The 27505-nt window shown below is 41.4% G+C and overlaps 2 protein-coding genes and 1 long non-coding RNA gene across 7 annotated transcripts in view; 1 reads left to right on the top strand and 2 right to left on the bottom strand.

Moving 5' to 3' along the window:
* Positions 1-1360: 1360 nt before the first annotated feature.
* Positions 1361-16716, bottom strand: KLHDC2 (kelch domain containing 2). 3 transcript variants are annotated; one of them, XM_050954716.1, is made up of 14 exons: positions 16619-16716; positions 15845-16020; positions 14687-14766; positions 12437-12554; positions 10941-11056; positions 10505-10586; positions 10304-10387; positions 7007-7087; positions 6865-6923; positions 6257-6366; positions 4687-4759; positions 2397-2484; positions 2053-2105; positions 1361-1686 (listed from the first exon to the last, which is right to left on the bottom strand). In XM_050954716.1, the coding sequence occupies exons 2-14, from the start codon at positions 15998-16000 to the stop codon at positions 1563-1565; spliced, it is 1224 nt and encodes a 407-aa protein (XP_050810673.1). In that variant the 5' UTR covers positions 16001-16020; positions 16619-16716; the 3' UTR covers positions 1361-1562. The 3 variants fall into 3 exon arrangements, with proteins under 3 accessions (XP_050810673.1, XP_050810676.1, XP_050810675.1); XM_050954719.1 differs by lacking the exon at positions 16619-16716 and adding an exon at positions 15626-15744 and having other exon boundaries at positions 15845-15943; XM_050954718.1 differs by lacking the exons at positions 14687-14766; positions 16619-16716 and having other exon boundaries at positions 15845-15963.
* A 454-nt stretch (positions 16717-17170) lies between these two features.
* Positions 17171-20833, top strand: LOC127051851 (uncharacterized). The gene is made up of 2 exons (XR_007774623.1): positions 17171-17303; positions 19743-20833. It is a non-coding gene; the product is annotated as an uncharacterized LOC127051851 (long non-coding RNA).
* Positions 20834-24003: 3170 nt separating this feature from the next.
* KLHDC1 (kelch domain containing 1) overlaps positions 24004-27505 on the bottom strand; it is a 56185-nt gene continuing 52683 nt past the window's right edge. For 2 of the 3 annotated variants that reach the window (XM_050954721.1, XM_050954720.1), the window contains one exon: positions 24697-27199. In XM_050954721.1, coding sequence (XP_050810678.1) covers positions 27025-27199 — 175 coding nt within the window. In that variant the 3' untranslated portion in view covers positions 24697-27024. Of the gene's footprint in view, positions 24262-24696; positions 27200-27505 lie in introns of those variants that run through there. The other variant, XM_050954722.1, reaches the window with a different exon arrangement.

Consider the following 27505-nt stretch of genomic DNA (forward strand, 5'->3'; position numbering starts at 1 on the left):
ATCATGTTTGGGAATGAAGGTAGATTGATAAATATTTACCAAAAGCCTGTACAGTCAAATCTGTCATATGATAAAAGTCCTGCAAGGACATAAATCTAAGTCTTGCTTTGACTAATCAGCTGCAGTCACTCACTGGTTATGGAGCACCACAACCTGGTAACAATGCAACATTATGAATGAATGGGGGATAGTATAATACTTTGCCCATAGTGTAGGGATTTTTAAGTCCAAAAAATATGTACAATACCTGTGAGCAGACAAAAAACAAAGGCCAGAGTAAAACAGATGAATGGTGAGCTGTACCTTAAAAATCACAGATCTAATATAATGCCCCAATACTATTCACTCCAGTGGCGAGCACAAAAGACAGCTAATTCAATTACAGTAAGAATATTCAGTTTAGTGCTATGAAAAGAAATGAGACAGTAAGTGGAGTGCTGAAATCACTTTGTTCCAATATTTAAATCACAAGCCATTTATTAGTTTCTCAGCCCCTCCACTGTATCAGTGGTGGCCTGTGTCTCCTGATTCCTGGGAGACACAGCAGAGCCAGAAAGGCCTTCATGCTGGTTGCTGCTCACATACATACAATGTACTTTCAGTAGTTTTTAAACTAGTGAAGCTGAGCAGAGCCTGGCAGCTGTTAGTCATCAGCTTCACAATATGCATGAAGCTCTGAATATGGAAGCTGCTGAAGGAAACAGCACATTAATAATCAAGCCATTCCTGGCAAACTGGCTACTCCTAGACATGCATGGGCCAGTTTGACACTTTACTGATTGACTAAATCATTTTCATACTCACTACAGGATTAAGACAAAATACAATGTCTGCTTATCACCTCACACTTACAGCTCTTAAATAACCCCACAGCAATGGGACACTTAATCACAATCCCTCTATGTTTGTTTTTAAACAAGTCAAACTTCTAAAAAGTTCTAAACTTTAAGTTGGTGAGCTATTCCCAGCACTAAATTAAAATAGTTTCTCTAGCCTTAAACTCGTGGCTAAACACGTTAGGACCCTGTCTTATTCCTATCAGTGAGATGCTAATACAGACTAAAACTACTCTATCATGTTGAATAATGCTAGAGAGTCAGTTTTCATATTAATGGTGTCCCAAAGAACATTAGTGTCTGAAAATACTTCTAGCATTTGCCAAACTTTAAGGCCCAGAAATTCAGCAACTACCCACAAATGCTTGAATGGTAACTCCTTAAACTGTGTTTCCCTGAATTGACACACACTGAAGTAATTTAGGATAGGAAAACTACTCAATGCCACTCACTTCATTACGTGACGATAAAGATGAACAAACCATTACTAGTTTAACTTAGCTTAGGCACTGATACATTTCAACTTGCATTAAATACATTTATTGCAAACATCTTTACACAAAAATAAGTTCTCTCTAAGCCATTCACATGCAACTTACAACCAACAAGCTACTACCAAGGACAATGCAGATATTTATACAAGTCGTGGTTGGTAAAATTATTACATCCTTTAGAATTGCTCATCCATGCACAGGCTGTTCACAGAAGTAACTGATAGCAGAAGTCTTAAGAGCCAGATGTATTGTTACTTCCAAACCGCTGATTGACACTGTGAAGCAAGTGCTTTGGGAGGCAGGTCCATGAGTTGGCTAATATCTCTTTGAAGCAAATGACTGCTTCTAGGCACAGCCTTGGAAAAAGAATGAATATTTCAGTTACTATTAAAAACATAAGTGAAATAGCACCAAAGGTAAGAATTCTGTTTTTCTTAAAGCTGTTTAGTTGACCTGTTCCCTCCAAAGTATTAGCTGTTTTCATTGTCAGAGGATTATTAAGTCTTTACAAAAGAATGGAAGCAGCAAGACTCCTTCCATTGCTAAATGCTACTTCAGCTTTCCTACGGGAATGTTATTAACTCAGTCTCCCAAGTATGCCTAGGAACCATGATCTAGTACTAAAGTCTATGTATTTTAAGTACAAGGTGTTAGTAAATGAGAAGGAAAGAACGGGTGTAAGATTCAAAAGTGTATTTTTTTTTTTTTTTTTTTTTTTTTACCTTACAAGAGATTTTGGTTGCAGAGAAAACACAAGTATCTCATTACTATGAGCCTGGAAAGAGAGATGTTAAATTAATATTTGAAGCCTTTATTGTTAAATGCATTGATAAGTTAATTCCTTAAAAAGCACCAAAAGTTTCTCCCTTAAACATCAACATTTTCTTATGGCATTGAAAGTCTTAGTCACTGATGGCAGAGAAAGGCGTTTCACAGTTGTAGGTTGCAGTTGAAGTGACAGATGCTAAGGGGGAGTGGGGGTGATCACTTTCTAAAAAACTTTTTTCCACACTGCAGCACTAGAAGGTACATACTACATACGTGAAATGCTTAAAAACAGACTTACTGCTTTGTGATGGGCAAGCAAGTTGTTGGCACAGCCACCAAAAACAATCACCTCTCCTTCTTCACTAGCACAAGCTGTATGCCACAGCCTAGAAAATGAACAAGCCACACATTTATTAAGTACAGTGGGGAAGAGTCCAAGTACAGCATTAATACCATTACAGAGTAATGCTGTGAAATAAGATGTAATATTTATATGCAAGGTCAGTGCAGACAGGTTAGCTTCAGCATGTAATAATTTCTAGCAACAGTAAAGAATGACTTCAGTGGATAAGTTATCATTCCCTGTAGACAAACCATATTACAGATATCCACTTCGCTTTTCCACACAGACAGCTTACAAAGTAGTCCTGAGTGGTTCTGTAGTCTGGCGACGGGCACTCATGAAGTTCATCTTTTGAAGGTAACCTAAAATTTATGGCAAAGAGTCCTGTGGCACCTTATAGACTAACAGACGTATTGGAGCATGAGCTTTCGTGGGTGAATACTCCTTCGTCGGATGCATGTAGTCATTCACCCACAAAAGCTCGTGCTCCAATACGTCTGTTGGTCTATAAGATGCCACAGGACTCTGCTGCTTTTACAGATCCAGACTAACACAGCTACCCCTCTGATATAAAATTTATGGTAATCCTAGTTTTGGTAGCTGAAGGGCTTGTGAAGAAATATTGTTTGAGGGTAGAACATTCTGTTTTTTTCAATCAAGTCAATCATATCAGAGGCTTCCAGTTTTTGAGAGCTGAAGGAACCAGTTACAATAAGATTATCCAAACAATGAGACAAGGTGAACCCTCAACATCTACCTATCACAGTCCACCTGCTGTTTAACTCAGGTTATTACCGATACACCTTAGCTGCCTTATAGTACTTATGTCAAATTTCAGTGTTTTTATCAAGCATCTGAAAAATGTTATTTAAATTTCAACATACTATTTAAGGCAGGTTTCTGAACCCTGCAGGAAGATCAACAGTAAGAAGGGTGCTTGGGGTCGGACAAAGGTTAGGTCTAGTAGATTACTACAATCTTCCTACAGAATTTTGCCCAATAAGGAACAAGTGCTTTTCTAAAAGATTAGCCTTAAGTTAACTAGCTACATAAGAATTATGATACTGAATCAGACTAGTGGTCCATTCACTCTGGTATCTTGCTGCTGTGGTTAGTACTAGACACTTCTGCAAAAGGTACAAGTAGTGCCATACTAAGCAGGTTATCCTACACCTGTCCATCAGTTGAGGCTGGCTTATGCCTAGAAGTACTGAGATTTATCATCATTCTAAAACATTTTATCAAATGTGATTGTGCTTAGTCTAATCCATGAGTACAATCCTTGGATCTCTGTCTCAGTTGCAACTTGTACCAACAAGTTCCACAGACCACTTATGCAAAAGAGTATTTCCTTTTCTAAGTTTGTTACCTTTTACTTCTATTCAATGTCCCTTTGTTTTTAGTACAATAAAGCATAAGAGTACCCCTATGCCTTCCCTATATTGTTATCTTGTATCTTTCTCTAAACAGTCCCAATTGTGTGAATCTTTTCATTCCTTTAATTATCTTTTGACGAACATCTCTGAACTCCCTCTATTATGGCTTGACATTGAGTGACCAGAACTTAAATCATCTTCATTTGGAATACTGTTATGGTGACATTACAATGTTTTCCATCCCATTTTATGCACCCTAACTAACACTGCTAATTTTATGACTTCACTTAAAAAGCAATGGTCTCTTTTAGACAAAGTCCATCAAGCAAATTACTCTGACGCAGAGCCAGCTGTCAGCCAGAATAATCAAAGCTTTGCGATTCTCCTTATGTCCAGAGCAGCAGTTTTAAACAAACATTCTGCTAGTAAACTGAGCATGGATTTCCAAGTCTGGCACCTGAAGGTCTACTTTGCCTGTCAAGTACTAGAGCTTTGTGTACTAACATCACTAAAATGGACATTCTAGTTAGTTCTCTGCCGTTTTATAGGCTAATAGTTACGCAGAACAGTAATATAGTTTTGAGTTCCAAACAATGTAGTCACAGAGAGAGATGCAGGAGTCTATCAGCACACAGACATATAGCTACCTTAATCCTGCACCTTCATAAAACAGGATGTATTATCATGGTGGCGTAAGAGCACCCAATCTGATTTATCACTACTTTAACGTTAAAAAAAAAGATGCACTTTTAGTGAAAAAGTGATCCAAGTCTTGTGTGTGCCATACCAATGCTACAGACTGCCCCCTAAGATTTCCTAAACACTATCACCGGTTTTTATACATTTCCAATAATGTGTGTACACCTTACCTTGGTTTTTCAGAATAATTATGCTCAAACTGTTTCCACTCATTCTTACTGATACAATAAATCCAAGCATCACCTATAAATACAAAGATATATTAACCCTTGTCACTGTTGCCAGAACAAGTATGTTCTGGTATAACATAAGAATACAGTGTTTAATCGTGTGTCCCCAATTCTTCAGGACTGAAATTTGCAATTTGTGGCTAGCTGTGTGAAAACTTGCTCTCACGGGTGGTTTTCTGTGGCTAGGACAGAGTAAAGAGAGGCAGGTGGGGAACCTATGCTTTTATCCCTTGCTCATACCAGTAGCAAAACTTTCATTAGGGAATGAAATCTAAGTCTGCACAAACTTCAAAAATTGTAAACTGTTACTTCTCATTCACAGCTGGAGTGTAGTAGTTTTGTAGCAAAGAAAAATACAGCCACAAAGCTGAATATAAATTACTAATCTCCTCCTCCTCCTCTTCGGCTCCCACTCCACATGACTGCATATACAGGAGACCATTACACACAAAACACTGAAATCCTAATTTATGTTTTTTAATATATGTGCTGTTAAGTCCTTCAATCACCAAGTGAAGTTATACATTGTGTACACGTGTAGGTATATAGTCGTCTTTACATCCTTCCATTTATGGAAGGAAGAGATAAATGTCTTGTCATTTTAAATTCCTTCTAAAACACACAGACCAGACTGAAATGATGGAATGCTTTTCCTCATGGAAAACAGCTTACCTATGAAAATTAGATGTCATTTCATATGATGTAATATTATTAATGAAGTTTTCATAAGCCTCTCTAAATGTGTATTTGATCTTGATTAAGTTTACAAAACACAGCTGATTACATGTTGAATTACACAGGAGTAGTGTTGCTTTTTTAATCATAAGAAATCAGTCACACGATGGCCAGTCTGATGATGCAATTCTTGTTTTCCCTGGGGGCTAGTGTAACTCATACAGGTTGGGGGACTGGTATAGCCATCTTACCACCCTGGGAGTAGTTTGCCATCACATGTTCCATTAGTCTGAATAGATTTTACATTACACAAAGTAGTTGACTATAATCAAATAGCACTTTTCAAAGATAAGCCTAATACCTTCAGTACTGACAAGGCTGAACGAGTCTACAGCAGATCACCTAACTACACAGATTTTCGCATTGCTGACAAGATTAAGAAATGAGCTCTCAGCTTCTGATTGGACTTGGAATGCTCTATTTTAAAAAAAATGGCATTGCTGCTATGAGACATGAACAATGAGCACTGCAAAATGTTATTCATGGGAATAGTCAATGGCTAGGACACTAGAGGGGGACTCAGGAGACCTGGGTTCAATTCCCAGCTCTGCTACTGGTTTGCCAGATGACCTTGGGCAATTCACTTAACCCATGCCTCAGTTTCCCCATCTGTAAAACGGAGACCGTGATACGACCTTTATAAAGCATTTTGAGTTTTATGGGTGGAAAGCACGAGGGCATTACTGAGACACTGCTAGGAGAGAGTTTACTTTGACACTTGAGCATGCAATTGTATAGAATTTGGAGAGTGTAAAGTTTCCTTGGAATTACTTACTCAGTGGCTGCTTATCAGTGGTAAACCCTCCAAAGAGAAATAGGTGATCTGATGAAACTGGAGTTAAGGAATGCCAAGATCGGCCTAGTGGGCAAATGCCTTGTGTAATTCTGCATATAAACAAAAAAGCACCCCAAGTTAGAGACCAGCTAAAACACAATGTAGACTGTTTTGGGCCCAATGATTTTTCAGGATATCAAATCCATACACTTGAGTACTGGATGCTAACTTTGACCAACTATTAGCAACAATTCAGTTTCTTCTTGAGGAAGGCACAGTTCATTTCTCAACGATTACAGGTCAGACTTCCTGGAAAGAGTTATTGCAGACAGACTAATCCAATGAAGGCAGAACAGTCTCAAATAATGGCAGTCTGAATGGTAGAAGGCATTTTACTCATCTCCAGAAACTTTAAAATTAGTGATGGCCAGTGAAACAAAGTACTAGAACATAAACGTTCAGTCGTACATCTCTAAAAGCAGTGCACTTGATGGTAAATACTTTGAAGTTCTGTTAGCATGATTTGCAGGTGAAAAAGCACATCTACAAATACAATTATGTACTGCCTAAAAAAAAAAAAAAAACGACCAAAGAGCTTTGATACCTACATTTCAGTCCACTCCCATGTGTCCAAATTAAGATGATAAAGATCATTCATTCTAGAATCCTAAAATAAAATATATAAAAGTTGAATGAAATATTCACTTTAGAGATTCAGCAGCAACACTGTAAAACTGTTCTTACACTTACTCGGTATCTGCCTCCAAACACATAGCCTCTGTTCCCAACTGTAGCGCAGGCATGGGCTGCTCGGGGTGAGGGGGATTTACCCTGAGATAAGAAAATATTAAAATTAGAAGGAAGACTTGTTTAATAGTGCTATTCAGATAATGGTATTGAGCAGAGGCTGGAAACTAAAAGGAAATCTGGTCAGAGATCTTTAACAGCTCCAAAATTACACAGATGTTATATTCAAGATAAAACCATATACCATTTTCCCCTAGAAACTCAAGATCACCTAAGGGGGAGAAACCCTGGATCAACAGTCTGATTTAAGGTGACTGGCAGCAGATGAGGACAGGGGAGAAGATGGGGTTGCATTCATCTATGTAAGGGAGACCCAGGTTTTACTTGTTTGGGTGGGAGGTGGGTTGGGAAGCCATCTAAGAGGAGGAAGGAAAGGTTTCAATTAAAAAACAACAAAAAAAGCCCCCCATCCTTCAGAATATCAAGTCTGGCTTTGGTGGAGGACTTAACATGGACATAGATGTATATGAGGAACTCTCTCAGACCTTAACTGAAAAGATGAGGTGGGAAAGTGATAAATATTTTTCCTTACAGCTGATTCCAGGGCACGAGATCAACTGTTTCAAACTCTTTGTCTTAACTACCTGAATAAAATGTCATTTCCCATCAGATTTTACTTCCTTGGTATCTATGGCAATATAATCCTATTAGTTTGCTTCTGAACAATTGAGACAGCTTTAGTGTCCAATGTGTAGCACTACAGCATGCAGTCATTTTTCTTTATTTTGATCTTTCACTCAGCAGCCAAGTGAGTTTAAGATTGCCAAACTCAAGAGCTGAGGTGGGTGAGTTAATATCTTTTATTGGACCAACTGCTATTGGTGAAAGAGACAAGCTTTCACGAACAGCAGCTGGTCCAATAAGAAGGTATTATCTCATACATCTTGGGGACCAAAAGGGCTACAATAACACTGTACCCTCAAGAGCTGTCAGCCTGTCAACAACAGGTTGGAGTTAGGCTGTAAATTTCACTTCGCTGATTTCCCTATAAAATCAGCAACTAGGGAATAGGTAGGTTCCTACCAAATTCATGGTCCATGGTCATAGGATTTTAAAAATAATAAATTTAATGATTTCAGCTATTTAAATATGAAATTTCAGTCCTGTAACTGTAGGGGTCTTGACTCAAAAAGGAGTTATGGGGGACGGATGGATGGGGGAGGGGTGTTGCAAGCCTATTATAAGGGAGGTTGTGATACCGCTACCCTTACTTCAGCTGGCGGCGGTGCTGCCTTCATAGCTCAGCAGCTGGAGCGTGGCGGCTGCTGGCTGGGAGCCCAGCTCTGAAGGCAGAGCCATCACCAGCAGCAGCGCAGAAGCAAGCATGGGATGGCATGGTATTATCACCCTTACTTCTGCCCTGCTGTCTGCAGGGCCGGGCCCTCAGTCAGCAGCCACTCCTCTCCGGCCGCCCATCTCTGAAGGCAGCAGCACAGAAGTAAGGGTGACATGGTATGGTACTACCACCCTTACTTCTGCGCTGCTGTTGGCGGAGCACTGTCTTCAGAGCTGGGCGCCTGGCCAACAGCTGCTGCTTAGCTCTGAAGGCAGCACAGAAGTAAGGGTGGCAATACTATGATCCCCCTCACCCCAAAAATTACCTTGTGGGCCCCCTGCAACTCACTTTTGGGTCAGGACCCCCAAATTGAGAAAATGCTAGTCTCCCCGGCGAAATCTGTTTGTACAGGGAGAAAGCACACAGATTTCACGCTCCGTGATGCATTTTTCAGGACTGTGAATTTGGTGGGGCCCTGGGACTAGGATACTGGAGCATGAGAGGAAGCTGATCACTGAAAAAATTGAGACACGGAAGCACATCGCCGAATTTACAAGCAGGCACAAACAGAATGCAAGCAGCCCATTTCCTGGGAGTGGAAGAGACCTGAGGTATATGCCTGCTTTACCACAATTAACGTCAACCCCCTTCCAACGTTCTGAAGAACACTAATATAAGCAAGCGAGCATATGTTTATTCAAAGCAGACTTTAACAGACAGTGCCTCAAAACATACAATATTTTTCACTTCTATAGTTCTTTGCATGTGAGGACTTCAAAGCCAATTATAAAACATATGAATGCAGCCTCACCAAACCCATGTTTGGGAGAGAAGTACAGTCTACACTTGAAGACTATATTTAAATAAGCTATATATATTCAAGTCAACAGAGCCTGATCAAATTCACCCCAAGATACTTAAGGAACTAGCAGAAGCAATCTCAGAACCATTGATGATTAACTCCAGAACTCATGGAGAATGGGTAAAGTCCCAAAGGGCTGGAAAAGGGCAAACACAGAGAAAAAGGGGAAAAGAGGAAATGGAATTATTGACCTGTAAGCCTAACTTTGATACTTCAAAAGCTACTGGAACAAATAATTAACAATCAATTTGTAAGCACCTAGAGGATAAGAGAGTAAGAAGAAATAGCCAACATGGATTTGTCAAGAACAAATCATGCCAATCCAATCTAATTTTCTTTATGACAGGATTTCTGGCTTAGCAGATTGGGAGAAGCTGTAGCTGTGATATATCTTGACTTTAATCAGGCTTTTGACACTGTCCCACATGACATTCTCATAAAACGACTAAGGAAATGTGGTCTAGATTAGATTACTGTAAAGTGGGTGCACAACAGGTTGAAGGACCTTACTCAAAGGGTGGCTATGAAAGGTTCGCTGTCAAACTAGGAGGATCTATGTAGTGGGGTCCCGTAAGGGTCTGTCCTAGGTCTTGTACTATTCATACCAGGGAACAGTAATCGCCAGTACCACACCTTCTACCATTGTATCAGGCGAAGACAGAGCTGAGCTAGAGAAAAAATGTGAGGTTGGACCATACAAGTAAACTCTTAATATGAGGCGAGGACATTTGGGGGGCGGTGTGTGGGGGGGGGGGAAAGCAGATCTGCCAATAAAATAACTACTGAAGTTATATGACTACAATATAAAACTGGTACTTCAATGCAAGTCAATTGCTCAAAGCCACTGCTGCTGAGGCAAGTCACTGCTGGAAGCCCATGGAGGCACCTATGCAGAGCAGCCTTTTGATCTGTAGACTTCCTCTTTCTTAATGAGTATCAGAACAAAACTAAAAAAGCCATACAGGCCTAGCAAGTGATGATACTTTGCATAGTATTGATACTCTTTATCTTTATGTCCCTCCTAGTGTCAATCCTAGAAAAAGCTGCCATTTCTGCTCAAGATTTACGTTTTACTCAGTGTCAAAATGCTTTTAAAAATTACCGTGGTTATGGGCTGGCTCCAAGAAAAGGTTTCAGTGTCCAGAACATGTACGTGATCATTCCATCCTCTAGGCTGACCTGAGTTCTTTAGAAAATTGATGAAAAAACTATTACATTTCCATTTTAATGAACATATTATGCACTAGCACTGGAATGTTTTCTGCTGAAAATTACTCTTAGGTGGAGAAAGAAGGTTACTTACCCAAAAAGAGGTTTCATCAAATTCAAAAGTTCCTATTGGTATCCCTTCAGGCGAATAACCATAACCTCCAAAAAATATTAGCCTGTTCAACAGAAATTACATCAAGATTATCAAAAGCAATACTGTACGGCAATCTCTACTATTACAGCATAATGCTCAGTAAAGGCTTTTCACACACAGCGTATGGGAAAACCCACTATGCTCCCTTGACTTTGTTACCAAATTACAAGTAATGTTTTTCTTATTTTCAAACATGTTTAGGGTTGAGCACTTTTTAAATGTTTATTTAGAATCAAACCCAGTACAAGATTCAATGTATAAAAAGTATTTTCTTCCCAGTTTTGTTCGGCTTAGATACAATACACCAACAAGAATGACAATCTTATTAAAAAAAGTCGCAAAGAGAACTGAAAAACTTTTGTTCATGCTTGCTTACTTATTTTTATAAACCCAAACTCCAAGTTTGTCCTTTGATGAGGGGGGAACACCTTGACATTCTACTCTAACCCACTGCAACACTTTGTCCTTGGATCTGGAGTTTAACATGTAGAACTGCAAGACAATAAGAGTTTTTTTAACCCACACAATTAGAGACTAACAAGTGTTTCGGTATATTGATTAGCATGCGTCAGCATAAAAGTGTATAGTTCTTTTCCAAGCTCAGAATACTATGACGAAATATTCTGAGGTCACACGTAAGCATCCAACAACCCCCCGAAGTAGGCCCTTAATGCTGTTCTACATCTGTGAAAGTAGTATTAGCGATGAACTTAGTTTACTCCCATCCTAGGGTGGAAAGCAGTAGTACTCTCCCAAGCTCCTGCCATTTGAATGTAAAATAGTTCACTCAGCAGATTTTTTATATAATCCTCTCTCTTTTCTTGTACACTTTGCTGTGCAGAGGAACAGCTGATGTTGAATTTAACTTGTCATTATGCTAATGATGAAGTCTATCAGTGACAAGAATATGAAGCTGGTCAGATGTCTGACCAGCCTGCCCGCATCATCATCTCATCAGTTTATGTTTTAAGGGTATCTTTTTTTTTTTAAGTGAAAGCTTAGATTCTCCAAGCATGAGACGGATGGAAGGAAGAGAGAGAGAGAGAGAGAGAGAGAGAAACATTTCACCAGACTACCACAAACCAGCTCAATTGATCACCATTTCTATTCATTTGCAAGTTTAAGATTTCAGTGGATTTTTGAAGCTCCCGGCCTTCAAAATTACGTAGACTCAAAGAATCTATGTAATATGACTACAGGGTGAATTTGGCCAGTACACTAGGATTAACACCACTTATTTTGCAGTAACTACAACTATTGGAGAGGAGGATATTTTACAGCATTGCAATCTACTCCTTCAGTCATGCCAAACTATCTAGACCGGATATCTAGACTGACCTAATCCATTCCCAAAACCTGTATCAGCCAACACAGTTACAGAGAAATTGAACTGGAGGAAGTCACTGTGTCAGCCATCTGGATGAAAAACTCAGACTGGTAAAACTACTATTGTAAGTTGTTGCTTCTTTGGCAAGTGTAAAAAAGTAACATTTGTTTGAATTACTTCAAGTCTGAGGAAGCAATTGCAGGAAATAAAACTAGTTTCTCTGTTCCAAACAATGAACACCCAGACAGAAGATGAAGGTATGTTGTAGAAGAGGATGTGAAGGACCTAATGACTTGCTACCTGTTCAGCATTCCCCAGTCATTAACATGACAATATCAAGGCTTGGTTAACACAGTCTACCAGACATACTACATCTGTTCAGAAGGAAGAGCTTTTGTAGTTTATGAAGAGTGATATTTTCATGCTTTGGATGCATTTTAATGTGCTTAGAAGTCAGTCTTACCTTTAGGACAGAATGGGGATACAAATATTGTCTATTGGAACCTCTTTAGCAGAAAGGGTATAATTCATCTTCAGACACTTACCTTGTTTGTATTGCCACGTGCATGATGCCCTCCAAATAAATACAATACTTTGTCTACACACACAGCACAACTGCCTGACATGGAAGGTGGAACATCCCCCTCTGTTTTTTTTTTATTCCTGGAAAGATACACAAAAGCATTTAAAAACTGATAAAAAGGAAAAGATTATTATGTCTGAAGTCAAAGCATTCAATCTGACTGGCTGAGTTATTAACGACAACAGGTGTTTGTGGGATATTCAGGACTCCAGTTTTGAGTCATTTGGATCTTTGTAGTAACAGCACTTCAAACACACTGAAAAACTCTCCTTTTACAAAGATGTATTTTTGGGGGATTCTCTATGTCCAATTCAGAGGACTAAGGATCCTCCTCCTCTCTTCCACCTTTTTGAAATGGAGATTCTCAGACACAGAGAATCCTCCTTTAAAAAACACATCTTGATAAAATAAAAAGGAGGATTTTTTAATGTTTTCAAAGTGCTGTAATCACAAGGATGCATTTCCAGACTCAAGGCTCCACATGACCACAAGGACAGCAACTGCCAAGTAAGACTGGATGGGACTCCCTTCTGAACCAGTTAATACTGTTTCTTAAAGAGTTTAGAGCACTTTGCAGGATAAGTCCCTAGTTGTCTAGAGAGGTGAAGCAATACATAACCCCCACCAACAACAGCAGGTATGCAGCTACTGAACAACTTTCAGGTTTTTTTGTTGGACAAGGAGGCAAAAATAGTATATGTAGTTGAACAGATGTTTTTAATTTAAAAAAGATAGTGTACCTTCACAACACGATGAAGAAAATGCTATCTGAACATAAGTTTATTTCATTAGGTTATTTGCTGTAGTATGTTACAAATATGTACAATCTACAGAAACTATATTTGATATCAGGGGTTCTCAAATATTCCACAGTGTTTGTCACACCGTAATGGAGAAACTGTCTTGGGAGACACCTCCTCTCCCATTTAGGGTCAACTGACATCCCTGTGGCAACTACGGCAATCACTCACACGGAAAAATAAGATTAAGAAAACTTAATATTTAAATTTTTATAATGCAGTTTGCAGGGTGAATACAAATCAGTGATTTAAAAAAAAAAACCAAAAAACCACCCACAAAGTCACAAATTAAAAATTTGAATTTGACAACCCATGTTAAGGTTTAAATAATTATTCAAATAATTTCAATTATACAAAAAAAATACCTAATAGTACATACAGCATTTGCTGCCACATTTTAAAGGTCAAACCACTGAACTGGTGGAAGCCACTGCCTAAGCTCCTTGAACTAGAGTGTGTTGAAGTGCTAACCCAACCTTTGACAGTAGTAGCCTCTCCTGCAGATGAATAAAGTGAAATGAAGAAAATATTTTCTCTGCAACTAGTTCAGCTCAGTTACTAATTTAATTCCAAGTTAAGAAACCAACTGGGAGTTGAAACACCAAGAAAGCTTGTTTTCCACTTCCTGTTTAAGAATAAAAACCAGGGATCAGAGGATGAGATCTATTCGTTCTAAAATCATGAAGAATATGGTGACCAGAAACCTCAGTTCAATTCACTAACTGTAGTTAATACTGCCTTTGTTTAATAAACCAGTTAGTTTTGAATGCAAAACATACTTTGATGTTTTTTTCTTATGTTTCCAGCACATTTAGGATAGTTTTATTTTTAAAAAATTAAAATGCCATTTTTGTGCATTTTTACTTTTTGTTTCCATCCAAGTAGAGCTTGACACAGATCACAAGTAAAAATAATCATACTCTAGTAAATAATAATGCATCATTTTCTAAAATAAAAAAGTAAAAATTAAGAATCTAAGTAAGTGTATGTGGAACTGTATAACTGCTTAAATAAATGTGTATAGATATAGTGTATGCTCCCGGTTAGCAAAAAGTACCACCAAATTTAGTGTATAAGCTATATTTACTAGCAAATCAAATCAACCTATCTTTAGAAAAATAATTAAAAGGTACAAATGCAAAACACAATTAAAATGGATTTAAATCAAAGTTCCCTGCTTGCTGATTAAAGTCAGTGATTTAAATTGCTTATATTTAAATCAAAGGACCCTGGTGTGGCAGTTTGTCATCTGAAAATGAGGAAAGGCAGTGCCATGTTGACCAGATAGTTTTCTGCAGGTCACCAGCAATTCCTCCATGGATCATCAGTATGATTTATAGATCAGTTTGAGAACCTCTTTATTTTTCCTTTTAAGTCAATGTCTTTATTTTAAAGTCACTCATGTACTGTACCATCTTCCAGTTTCCATGCTGTAGATCCATATTTCATCTCTAGGCAGATAGAAGTCATAAAATCCCCTAACTTGAGCATTCTGCAGGGACAGCAGAGAAGAGAAAAGGGACTATTACAAAAGACTTGACACTTTATATCATGTACAGTCAAATGTTTTCAGGCCTGCCCTCCTTTCCCCTCAGAAACAATTCAATCTATTTGTAAATGTTTATGAAACAGGAGTCAGAGGAGGGATGAATAGTGTGATCAGTGCAGGCTGCACTTCAGTGACTCCATTTGTGTAACAGCCCTCAGGAAGCAGTTACACACTGTGACAAATTCAAGCAGTCTCAGGGCTACTTTAGCTTGTGTTGGGGACTGCACCAGCTCACAGCAGACTTCAGGATCAGAAGAGTATTAACACGGGTTAAAGCCACCTTTGCAAACTCCTCCCTCTGGCACAGTAAAGCTCTAGCATGAGGATCTGCACCCAGACTTTTTTTTTTTTTTAAAATGATTTTGTCAGATGTTAGTGGAATATACTAGGCACCTTGTTTCCAGATATCTGCAAAAAATTTAGTTTGCTTCAAATGAAAATAAATTTCATGACCTTACCGTTGTGACTCGGACAAACAAGAACTAGATCATAATATGGTTTTATTTTTTGTTTAAACTATACATACGCCAACATGATTAGCAGCCTACTCAGAAACTCTGAACTCTAATGTACCGCTGAGTAGGAGTGTGCTGGAAAAGCTGTGTGGATAAAATTGTTAAGTGCTGATCTGCGCCATGTCTTGGTCAATCAACTAACAATATTTCCTTATCTTCCAGAGGATTAAATATCTTACAAGAAAGAGAGAAAAGAAACCCCATCTCCTATAAATAGCAACTGATTAGTCTTCAGAGCATTTATTTAACATCATTTTACAAGGGTCACACCATTTCTAAGGACTTACACGTCATCTTAAAGTTATAGTTCAGTACTTGGCATGTCAAACTTTTTTTGAGCGATTACATTACGTATTTAGAGTCTTGTTGAAATACTGAGTGAGGCCAGTCAACCTCGGCAGCAGCCCTAATGACAGATGGGACAGTGCAAAGAGAAACGGTTTTGTTAGATAAGGAGGCCTTAACTGAAGTAATATTTTAAAAGAATAACTGCTTGAGAAAGGTACCTTATAGCCTCCCCAAACAAACATGCAGTGTCCATCAGTGACTGCTACATGCCCACTGCGCTCTGCGGGGCTGTTGTTCTCCAGCTGCTCAAAGTTGTCCTCAGCTGGAGCTGGGAGCTCTTCATCTGCCTGCAGCTCTTCATTATCATCAGCCATTTTGATACAGCGCTATCTTCCTAAAACAGACATGTGGGACTTTTAACAACCACTGGGTGAAACAATGAGTAAAGAAACTCCACAGAGCTGCTGCCTTCGCACAGGTGAAATATGCAAAATGGAAACATGGTGGAAGAAAGTTTCGACCGGGTGTGCTGGAGTTTCCCTGCGCACCACACTCCTGCGGGGTGCCACCTGGAGCAGAAGTCTCCGCTGTGTGTTTCCTTTGTGTCCCTTCCACAGGCACAAACACACAGCGGGATTTAAAGGCCTCGCGTAAGGACCCTTGGCACAAGTTACAGCTGCCGCAGCCCCCGGCGCGCGTCCACTCCAGCAAGGGGGAGCAACCCCCCCGCTGGAGACAAGGCCAAACGCGGCGTGCCCCGCAGAGACACGGGGGGAGGGGGCCGCTCCTCACTGACAGGCGGGGGCCCCGCCCACCCCGCGCTCGGTGCCGGAGGGGCCCCCGAGCCTGGCGCTGCGCTCGGCGGGGCACTCGCCGTCCGCCCGGCTCCTCGCGCGCAGGGGACAGGCCCCCAGGGCACCGAACCCGCCGGGCCCCTCCCCCAACGCCGCCGCAGGGCGGGGGCAGGCGGCTCGCGCCACCCCCTGACTCACCTCAGCGGGCCACCCAGCCTGGTGTGGGTCACCACTGTCAACATCCGCCGCGGCCGAGTTCCGCTCCCGGCAGCCTCCGCGCCCAGCGCCGGCTCCGCCCCCAGAGACCGTCGCTCGCGCGCTCCTCCCCGAGGGGGGCGGGACAGGCGTTGGCCCCGCCCGAGCGATGCCTGGGTGGGTGCAGGCCAGACGCCCGGGGCCTGGTTGCAGTCCGTGCCTATTACACTGCGCTAGGTGCTGTACAAAGTCGAGCTGCCGGCGCTCAGTCTGCCCAGCCCAGCGCGTTAGCAGTCCTGGGTTTGGTCAGACACGCCCCTGTTGGGATCCTGAGGGCAGCAGTGCCTGCGCACAGGATGCTCTAGCTCCCGGGTATCTGGGACATGCAGGGATGGGGTGGCTCAGGAGCAGCGAGGGCTGCAGGCAGGCTGCCTCCGGCGGTTTGCCTGCGGAGGGTCCGCTGGTCCTGTGAGTTCGGTGGCCCTCCCGCAGGCGTGCCCGCAGAGGGTCCGCTGGTACGAAGCCGAGGGACCAGTGGACCCTGCGCAGGCCAACCGCCGGAGGCAGCCTGCCTGCCGTGCTTGGGGCAGCAAAATCACTAGAGCCGCCCATGCAGAGCAGGTACTGGCTATGGGGTTACCGCCAGCTGGGAATATGGCTCAGCTGGAGCCATATCCTGTTTGCCAAGGTCAGTGGCCAGGGCAGCCCTGGCAGCAGGTGCCTGCAGGGACTGGTGCCATCCCCCAGGAATGGGATAGGGCAGGCCTGCACAACGTGCGGCCCAGGGCCGAGTAGGTGAGCTCACTGTGCAGCCCATGGGGGATGAGTAGGCAAGTGGCAGGTGAGGGAGGGGGGCTGAAGAGGTGAGTGGGCAGTGGCGGGGGGGTGAGGAGGTGAGCCAGAGGAGTGGGGGGCTGAGGAGGCGAGTGAGGAGTCAGTGGCTGACCTGTTCTGTTGATCTGGTCTGGCTCCCATCCTCTCTCCAAGGGTTGCAGCTGTCTGGAGGTGCTGCCTTCCTCAGTCACACCTCATTCATTCAACAGGGCAACTGATTACAAAGTGGGGGGAAGATCTTATTCTACTTCTAGCAAAAAGACATTTTTCTTTTACCTTAATTATACTACCTTAGGGGCCCGCTATAACATATTACCAAGGTTCAATACTGCTATTTCGGTGGGGGAGTGCTGGGGAAGAAGGTTCGTTTCCACGGGGCAGGTGGTGCTGGGGGGGGGGGGTTGTGTTTTTGGGGGGGGTTGGTGGTGCTGGGGGGGAGGGGTCAGCCCTCAGCTATTTTCTTTGGAGTAATGTGGCCCTTGCCACTTTACGAGTTGTGCAGGCCTGGGATAGGGAGTGCTGGGGGGGAGGCCAGGTGTATGTGGTAGAAGGTAGGGGGCAAGTGTATGTCCTGTTTTTTTTTTTATCTCAGAGGGCAGATGCCCCATATTTTTTGTATTCAGAGGTGGCAACCCTCATGCAAGCAGAGAACAGAAATAGGATCTCTGCCCCAAGGTTTCAATATTAAATTATTCACTACCTAGCCCCTGTTCCATACTCCACGCTGACCTGAAATTCATGGTTGGGGGAGTCACATACTGACCTTTAGGATACTTAATTTAACCTTGACCCAGCAGTTGATTCTATTCAGACACTTGTGTCTACATGTAACCCATTGGCTTCAGCGTGGTCCTATACAAGAATAGGTCTATCCCTGCAGAGTCATTTGCAGGACTGGGACCTTACATTGTCTTTTCTGGGTGATTCAAAGATACCAACACAGGTGGCAGTGCTCAAGTCAAAAGGGAAAAATGGCCCTTAGAATCAAGACAATTATTTTTGAGTTAATTAATATATACTGAATAAACTGCGTGGGCAGCAATTAAAGCAATTGTGATTTTTCTAGAGTGACTCCAAAGAAAGGTTGGAGTGAAGCCATGTGGCAGATCAAGGGATAAAAATGGAGTTGGAAATCCACAAGCAAAGCTCTTGAAGCATTAACATCCCTGGAGACTGCACAGGAAGTTATCATCTGGTCTCAGGTGTCTATACCTGCGACCAACCGGAATAAACAGAAAATTGCCCAAAAGCCACATCAACCAAAGGGCACAGCCTCCCTTGCACATACATATGGTGGTTCCTTTGAGCAGCTGGACTCCCAGGGAAGGAAAAAGATGAATGATCAAAAAAATCTGAGGGACTTGTGGAAAAGGTGCCACTCAAATTCCACCATCTAAGATTCTGGTGGATGGCATTAGAAAGCTTGTTTGATTACTATCCCAAATCTTTGGCTGATTGTTGGCAGATCATATTACATGTGTCCACTGATCTCTCTGGACTGATCTTTGGGAGAAAGATGAATGCCTAACTGTCTACATCTCAATCTTCCAGGGAATTTGACACCACTGAGATGCTGAATAAACTAACTGGAGTAGTAACAGGAAAAAACAGTTACCTGACTTTCCGTGTTGTTTTTTGAGATGTGTTGCACATGTCCATTCCACTGTAGGTGCGTGTGTGCCTCATGCACATTTGTCAGAGATTTTTTCCCTTACCAGTACCTGTCGGGGCAGCATGAGCACTCTTGGGTTCTTTGTGCCACTGCACATAGATATATAGGGCCAGGCTGCTCCAGATCCTGCTTAGCTCCTTCCTAGCCGAAAGCCTCCAATAGAGAAAAGGAGGGTAGGTTGTGGAATGGAAATAGAAAACACATCTCAAAGAACAACCATTGCGGATAGGTAGGTAACCATTTTTTCTTCAAGTAATTCAAACTGGCAGTGGGCTCAAGAGTCTACCTGAACACGGTTTGAAAGATTTCTCATCCGAATCTGGCATTGTCTCGGGCTTGATGAGAGATGGCATAGTGAGAGGCAAACATATGGAGCAATGATCAGGCTATCACCCTACAAATATCCAGAATTGGAACCCTAGCCAGAAAGGTCACGGAAGCTGCCTGCGACCTGGTTTAGTGAACCTCACATCATTTGGAGGTGCAACATCAGCCAATCTCTAATATAAACAAAAACAGCTGGAAATTCAGGCAGTGATCCTATGAGTGGAAACTGGTGAACCCAAGTTGAGGCCTGCTTGGAAACAAGATGACTTTTTTGTTTTCTCTTGTTGCAAACAGGTCCACTTGGGGAGTTCTCCACTGCTAGAAAATTGACCTGGAAATGTCCAGTCAAAAAGACCGCTCTTGATGCCCTGCGAAGGACCTGCTCAGGTGGTCTGCCGGAGTCTTTTTAGCTCCCAGAAAGTAACCAGCTTTCAGGTTGATAGAACTGGCGATTCAGAATTTCCACAGGAGCATCGCCTCCTGGGATAACTTTGTGGAACTGGCCCCTCCCTGGTTGTTTACATAAAATATAGCTGTTGTGTTGTCTGCGAGCACAAATAAGTTCCACCTCCTGTTGTGCAGAAGGAACGCCATGGAAGTCAGACAAATGGCCTGGAGCTTCCTAATATTTATATGGATACTCAGATCCTGGGGATATCAAAGGACGTGAGTCTGAAGGTGACCTAAGTGAGCTCCCCATCCTACATCTGATGCATCTGTAACTAGAGTAACAGCCTGTTGTGGAGGGGCAAAGGGAACTCCTTGCAAACACTGTCGGTATTACTCCTGGGGGAATTCTGCCCCACTACACAGTGCAGAATTTTGCAGAAATTAATGGTGTGTGCACTGCACACAAAATTTCCTTCACCCCACACAGAAATGGGCTGCAGAGATGTTGGCTGCCACTATGGGCCACTGGACCCAGCAGAGTTCAGTTCGTGAACAAAAGACAAAGTGGGGAAGAGGAGGAGGGAGCTGGAGGATTCCTAGCAGTTGCAGTTCCCAGCCTGCCCTGAAGGAAGGAAGCGGTGGCATGCAGGAAATTCCATGCAAGTTTGGGACCCAGCATCAGGCTGTTTCTCCCTCTGGATCCCTGGGCTCTAAGAGGGTAGGGTCTGTGAGTGACAGGGGGTGGGGTGGGGGATAAAGGGGGTGTGAGTGTCTGGCTCCCTGGCTGGGCTCTGGGGGGAGGAAGTAGAGAAGCAGGATTCCTGGGTTGTCATAGGGGCTTCTTTAATTCTCTATTCCGGGGGGAATTTTTGTGTGTGTCTGTATTGTTACAGACATACTTACTGACAGGTATTTTGAAATAAACTACCAAATAATTGAAACTGGCATAATTATATAGGATTATTTTGACAAATAAAATTTGCAGAATTTTAAAATAGCGTGTGCAGAATTTTTAATTTTATGGCGCAGAATTCCCCGAGGAATACTATGTAATGTGATAGGCTGGTGAGTACACCGAAGCTATCCAACCCTGTAAATTTCTGAGGGGTAGTCTGGCATGCAGCACCACGTAGGTGCATGCTGCCATTTGTCCTAGATGTTAGAGGCAGTTCTGAACTGCGGTGACAGGGTACCTCTTCAGATCTAGAGCAGCCTTGTTTGGAACCTCTTCTTGGTAGGGAAACCCTAGCCTTTGTAGAGTCCAGGACTGCTCCAGTGAATTCTGTTCTTTAAACAAAAGAGAGGATGAATTTCTCCATTCTGATTAGTAGCCCCAGTGTGTCAAAAGTGGACCAAATAGTGGCTATGCTTGGGAGTATCTAAGACCTGAACTGGCCTCTTACTAGCTAGCTGTCCAGGTAAGGAAAAGGACTTCTGCAAGAATGCTGCTTCTACAGCCATACATTTTGTGAAAATGCGAGGGGTTGTTGACAGTCTAAAAGGCAATGCTGTGAATTGGTAGTGGAATTCATTGCCCATGAACCTGAGAAATTTTTGGTGGCTCTGGTGAATTACCATATGAAAATAAGCATCTTTTAAGTCAATAGTAGCATATCAGTCCCCAGGATCTAAGGAAGAGACAATAGATCTGGAATTTCCTTTTCTTTAGGTACTTGTTTAATTGCCTTAGATCTAAAATAGACCCGACACTGTCCATGTTTGCCTTGAGATTAGGAAGGAGCAGGAATAAAATACCTCCCCTTTGAATAACTTGGGAACTTCCTGTATGGCTCCCATGAGGAGCAGAGACTGGACCTCCTGAAGTAGCACGGTCTCATAAAAGTGATCCCTGAAGAGGGACGGGGAAGGTGGGGTAGAAAAAAATTGAAAAGTGTATCCCAGTTCCACCATAGTTAAGACCCATTGATGTGTGGTGATGCGGGTCCAAGCACTTAGAAAGTGGGATAGGCAGCTGGCAAAAATAGGGGTAGAGAAAGATGGCATGATGGGAATGTGTATACTGTTCTTGCCCAACAAGTCAAAAGGATTTCTTAGATGATCCAGGTTGCCTAGAAGAGCTGGCAGTTGCGAAGGAGGGTGGTGGAGGAGGACACCTCTTGCAACCCCTGCCTTTCTTTTTGGACATGTCCTGGGAATGTAGCAAAGCAGGACTTAAACTGCTGGGAATGCTGTGGTTGGAATGGCTTTCTTTTTGCCGCCAATATACAGATCTCCAGAGACTTAGGGGTCACCCTTGAATCCTTAAGGTTATGAAGCCTCTCATCAACTTCATTGGAAAACAGCAAGAGGCCTTCTCAAATGGGAGGTCTTAAATTGTTTGTTGTAGCTCTGGTGGGAGGCCGATGCCAGAAGCCAAGATGAATGTTGCATCATTATGGCAGAAAGCCATAGCTTGAGCTGCAGAGTCTGATGCATCCAAGCTTGCAGTTTGGATAACTAATTTACCTTCCTCCACCAAAGCAGAGAACTCCTGCTTTGCCTTATCAGGAAGCTTATCTTTCAACTTCAGGATATCATCCCATAGGTTGAAATTGTATCAAACTAGCAAAGCTTGCTGGTTCGCAATCCTGAGCTGTAAATCCAAAAGTTGCCTGTGAAACAGATCTCGTTTTTGTGAAGGGACATAATAGCTCTACTCTATCATTTTGGCATTGGGAAGCAGAGAAGAAGGAGTCTGTCATAAAATCTTGACAGGCTCCAGGATACCCTCATTAATAGGAAGAGCTGCCTTAAAGTGTCCTATGGATGCTAAAATGTCCACAAGTCTGAGTGACTTTTCTTGTACCTCTTCTGGCTGTATAGCTAGAACTGTACCCATCCTCCTCAAGTCTTGATGAGCTCTTGACATAGATTCAGTCACTGCTGCCTCTGAGGTGACGAGGAAGAGAAGGCTAAATGTTAAGGAGGTCCCTCCAATTCCTCTATAGGAGAGTCCTGAGATTGCGGCTCCGCTGCACGTACCAATCCCGATACTGTGGGAAGAAAGATAGTGACCTTCCTGCAGATGCTCCTGGCATCTGGCTGACAGAAGTGTGTAAAGAGAGCACAGAGGTTCTGGAACATTGAAGGAAGCCCCAAGGGATCCAGAAGGGCCATTGGTACACAGGTCGGAGCGAGCTGTGTTTAGGGACACTAGCTTTTAGAATGCGGAGGCTGTGAACAGAACCATGGCGGGCAGGCACCCCACTGGAGCTATTGGGCACGCTCAGGTTGGGACACAAAGGACCTGACTTCCAAGTCTGATGAGAAGTCCATTTCCTCCGACCATGAGGGACCCGTCGATACTGAGGAGAGAGTTTCTGGATCTGGAGAAGGGAATAATTGAAATCATTCCTGATTTGCCTCTAGGCACAATCCTACATAGAGGTGCCACAAAAGTGGAAGTGGCCAGGACTGAGTGGTACTCGGCGCTGAAACTGGGACACAGGAGCATGTGGTTCCAATACTGGTACTGGACAGGATTCTTGAATCATGGAAAAAGCTGGTAGCAAAAGCTAAGCAACACTTTAGCTGCCTCAAAAGCCTCAAGTGTCAGCGGTACCAGAAAGGGCTCCTGAAACGGCAGTACCAAGAGGTATGCTGATCCTTCAGGGATTGGTCTGAATGGACTCTTCCTGGGTTCTGGAGTCAACAATCCCTCCTGGCTCACAGATTGTTCCTGGGGGTGTGACTTTTTTGAGTGCCCCATTGAGTCCTTACAAACACTTTGTGCCGCCTTCTTGGAGAGTCCAGTACCCAGGCTTTAAGAGACTTATCACAGTCTCTTCTTAGGTTTCTATTAGAACATGATGAGCACACCTAACAGACTTGGACTTCTCGGTATTCGTTCTGACAGCGAACGAAGTGCAGAGTCCATGAGCATGTACTTGAATCTGGCAACTTTGTGACCTTTTTGAACAGGGTTTGAACCCTCTACCAGTGTGGTGTTTGTCACATGTGCCTTCCCGGACACTTAAGGCAGATGGAGTTTGGGTTGCTCACTGGCACAGACCTGTTACATGAATGGACAGGCCTTGAAGCCATGTGAATGGGGCATCAGTCCAGTACTGACCCTGGAACCCAGCCAAGCCAATGGTATCCATACACTAAAAAGATAGCTTCAGGAATAGATTTAGAATACTAACTATTTAAGATATTCTGTACAAGACTAAAAACAAACACTAGAGGTACTATTTACACTAAAGGAGGAAAGATATGAAGAAACAAAGACTGTAGCTGCAACAATAACTAGCACTAGCACTAGGAAGGAACTGAGGGGAGTTGGGCGCAGTGCAGCCCTTTATACCTGCATCCAGTGATGCAAGGCACCAGAGGGCGCTCATGCTTCCTCCACCGGTACTGTTAAAGAGAAAAAACTTTGATGTGCACTCACACCTACAGTAGAATGGACATGTGTGATCACCTGAAGAAGAAGAATTAGCAAAGTTTTAGACAAAAGTTAGAAGTAGTGGGTGGAAGAAAATTGTGAAATACTGGTACAACTAATTCAATATATGGGACACACTGATGTCAATAGTGACAAAGAGTCCTGTGGCACCTTATAGACTAACAGACGTATTGGAGCATAAGCTTTTGTGGGTGAATACCCATTTCATCAGATGCATGAGTGCCACAGGACATTGTCACTTTTTACAGATCCAGACTAACATGGCTACCCCTCTGATACTTGGCACTGATGTCAATGGGAGTGTAACGATCCTTTTGTCCTAAAATATTATTATGCTTTTAGAAATTAAATATTACAGATAGTACTTTAAAGTGTGGCATAGTCACATTTTTATGGAAACATGTTAGTTATGATAGAATTGTACAATATTTTGCAGTTTGTGATCATAACTGATTTACAATGTAGTCTGTCAAAAACGCACATTTTTATTCTAGTTTATAACAGTAAACAAAGTAGTAACGGCAGATATTCTGAAACATTAATGAAAACATAACATGGTGCTAAAGGCACTTTTGATAATATCTATAACTGAATCTGAACACAGTCTCCATTAAAAAAATGGCAGGTATTTTACCTATTTTTTTAAATTAACTTCTTTACATAAGAACATTTACCCAAGTCTAATAATAATAACGAAACTGCTTGTATTAAGATAATTAACACAAATTTTCCACTGCTCCACTTCAGATGATCATACAGTCTGAAATTAGTCATTTTGACTTCTCCTAGTGCTAAATGTTCCCCAGGAACATTCCTATAAAGTGCACTTGCTGTTCTGTTGAATGTCCCATGTACATCTAACATTCCACTGATTTTAAATTTTGACAGCAGCATATGTGCAGTGGCAAAACTATAGCAAACTGATTAAGGATTACATATTGCCACAGAACGTTTTGATCCTATTTCCTCTGTAAGTTAATGGACAAAATTATCCTCTCACATCTGTACAGTAGGAATAATACTTCAGTATTCCTCTATGCATGTAGATCTTTCAATGACGTCATTGTGAATTCTGTACGTACGGGGAAGCAGAACACCATGTGGATCTGAGGGGGGATTGTCCTTAGTATCATTAATATAGATACTCATGGAAAAAGCTGTCTTTTAAGGATGTATAATTAATTCCAAAATGATTATATCTATCCTTAACCGTAACTCCTATCTGAGGAAAATATAATTCTGTATGTGAAAGAACCAATTTTAAAAGGACTTGCAACACTTCTGAACTCAGTCATAAAAGCTGGAGGATGGAGGTGGAGCCTGGAGGTGGTATCTTCAAATTTGATTAGATCAGTTCAAATGATGGTCTAAAGAGCTCTTATAGGCCCTGATCCTTCAAAGACTGATATATGTGTATAACTTTAAGCATGTGAGTAATCCCACTGAACTCAATAGGACTATTCACGTGCTTGAAGTCAAGCATGCATATAAGTCTTTGCAAAATGAGGGTCATAATAAAATCTAAGTAATTAATATACACATTGTGGTAGGATGTATTTGAAACTGCCCCTTGTTCTGCAGGATAAGAGCTGCAAATCCAGCTATATGTTAAGAAGTGGAAGAAGTGGATGCTTCACCTAGAAAATTTTACAGTCATTGGGGCCAGTTTAATCATTCGAACCATTTCTTTGTGTGGGGGAATCCCTTTTAACGTAAAGGCCACATACCTGGACAATTTACATTCCCACTTCACAATTTTTTTGCTAATATCAAATGTCTCCTTAGTTGAAGAAAATAGGAAAATATGGCTCAACTGTGATACTCAGTCATAATGTATTTTCTTCTAAGATACACATTCACTACAAAATCTCCTTTCCTAATTACATAGGATTTTGTAGTGAGATTTTAAAAAATGGTAAAAACTAAACAGAATAGGTCTACATTCAAATATACTGTTTACATAAAAATTTAATGACTGGGTCCCAACTAACTAAATACCTGAAACAGATAGGAAAATAGTAATTCTATATAAGCTTTTTAAAATAAATAAACAAAATATTTTGAACCAAAATTAAATATAAACTTTACACATTCAAAATAAAATATATATATAAAATCTATTTTGAAAAAATGTCATTGATTAGAGAATTACAGTAAAACAATGTTATGAACTGCATTTGAATTTTCACATACAAAATTATTTAGCTTAATATCTTTTTTTTTTTTTTACTTTTAAAGTTCCACAGTTAGCCAGCATATTAATTGTTCTGCTTTTGTGTAGGATGGTTACCTCCCAGTATCAATAATCAAACTTTCATATGCTGCTGTTAAAGGAAATAAATCAAACAAAAGGATCTGCAATTATAATCCTTTTAACAAGAGTTAAATTAACAGGGATACTGTGTCAACTCATTTTGTCTTCATCAGCAAGTGCTGATGTGACAAAACTGGAAATAAAATTTTAAATCAGAAAGAGAAATTTTTATGCATCTGAAAAAGTTCTGTGTCTTCTGTTCCTTTCCAAAAGAGTACTTTTTATGAAATCACTTACCAAGACCATAAGAGCAGAAGTTAATTTCTGCAACCTCAAGTGGTGTTATTACAACATAGAATATTTAGTTTTCACTCTTTTCAATACCTCAGGAAACAAAAAGGACTTTTTTGTAGAAACTCAGCCTACCAAATACCTTATGTGTACTACTAGTAAACAATCGCTAACAAAAATCTTTGCTGTTCACTATAAATACATATAGTGGTCAATATCTTTTTTGTCCTTGTTCAGGTGACATTTATTTGCTCTTGTCTTTCAATTTCAGCTTTTTTCTCTTGCCGATGGTTAGCTGCAGCCCAAAAGGTTATTTTTTTCAACACTTGTGGCAAAATTTTGGATGGTAACCAGGATATTTGATTCTTTAAAAGGCTGGCATTTTTACCAATGCAGTCAAGGCACAATCTAAAAAGAATGTCAGAATTTACTAAGGTCTTATAACCTAAAGATAAAACACATGAAACATCAAACAAACTTCTACAAAAAATGTTAAATTAAAAATATATATAATTTATGTATAGTCCATTCCATAATAATGCCAATATTTTAAAACTGTTTTGAAACATGTTTACACAGTACATTTACATTATTAACTAGATTAATAATTTTGTTTCTTACCTACTGATCCAGGTAAAAATAGTTCAAAGTGCCTTATGCTAAAAAAACTATTCCGTTATAAAAAGTAGTACTATAATTATCTGTGCTAGACTC

The sequence above is a fragment of the Gopherus flavomarginatus genome, chromosome 5 (genome assembly GCF_025201925.1).
Source record: "Gopherus flavomarginatus isolate rGopFla2 chromosome 5, rGopFla2.mat.asm, whole genome shotgun sequence".
NCBI lineage: Eukaryota > Metazoa > Chordata > Testudines > Testudinidae > Gopherus > Gopherus flavomarginatus.

Bases quoted from the DNA above. Each gene is read 5' to 3' on its own strand.
- KLHDC2 (XM_050954716.1), bottom strand. From the start codon at position 16,000: ATGGCTGATGATAATGAAGAGCTGCAGGCAGATGAAGAGCTCCCAGCT. The intron at 7,088-10,303 runs GTAATTTTTAAA...TTCTTATCTCAG, and splicing joins GGAGCCAGCCCATAACCACG to GGTAAATCCCCCTCACCCCG. The intron at 2,485-4,686 runs GTAAGGTGTACA...TTCATTTTCTAG, and splicing joins AATTATTCTGAAAAACCAAG to GCTGTGGCATACAGCTTGTG.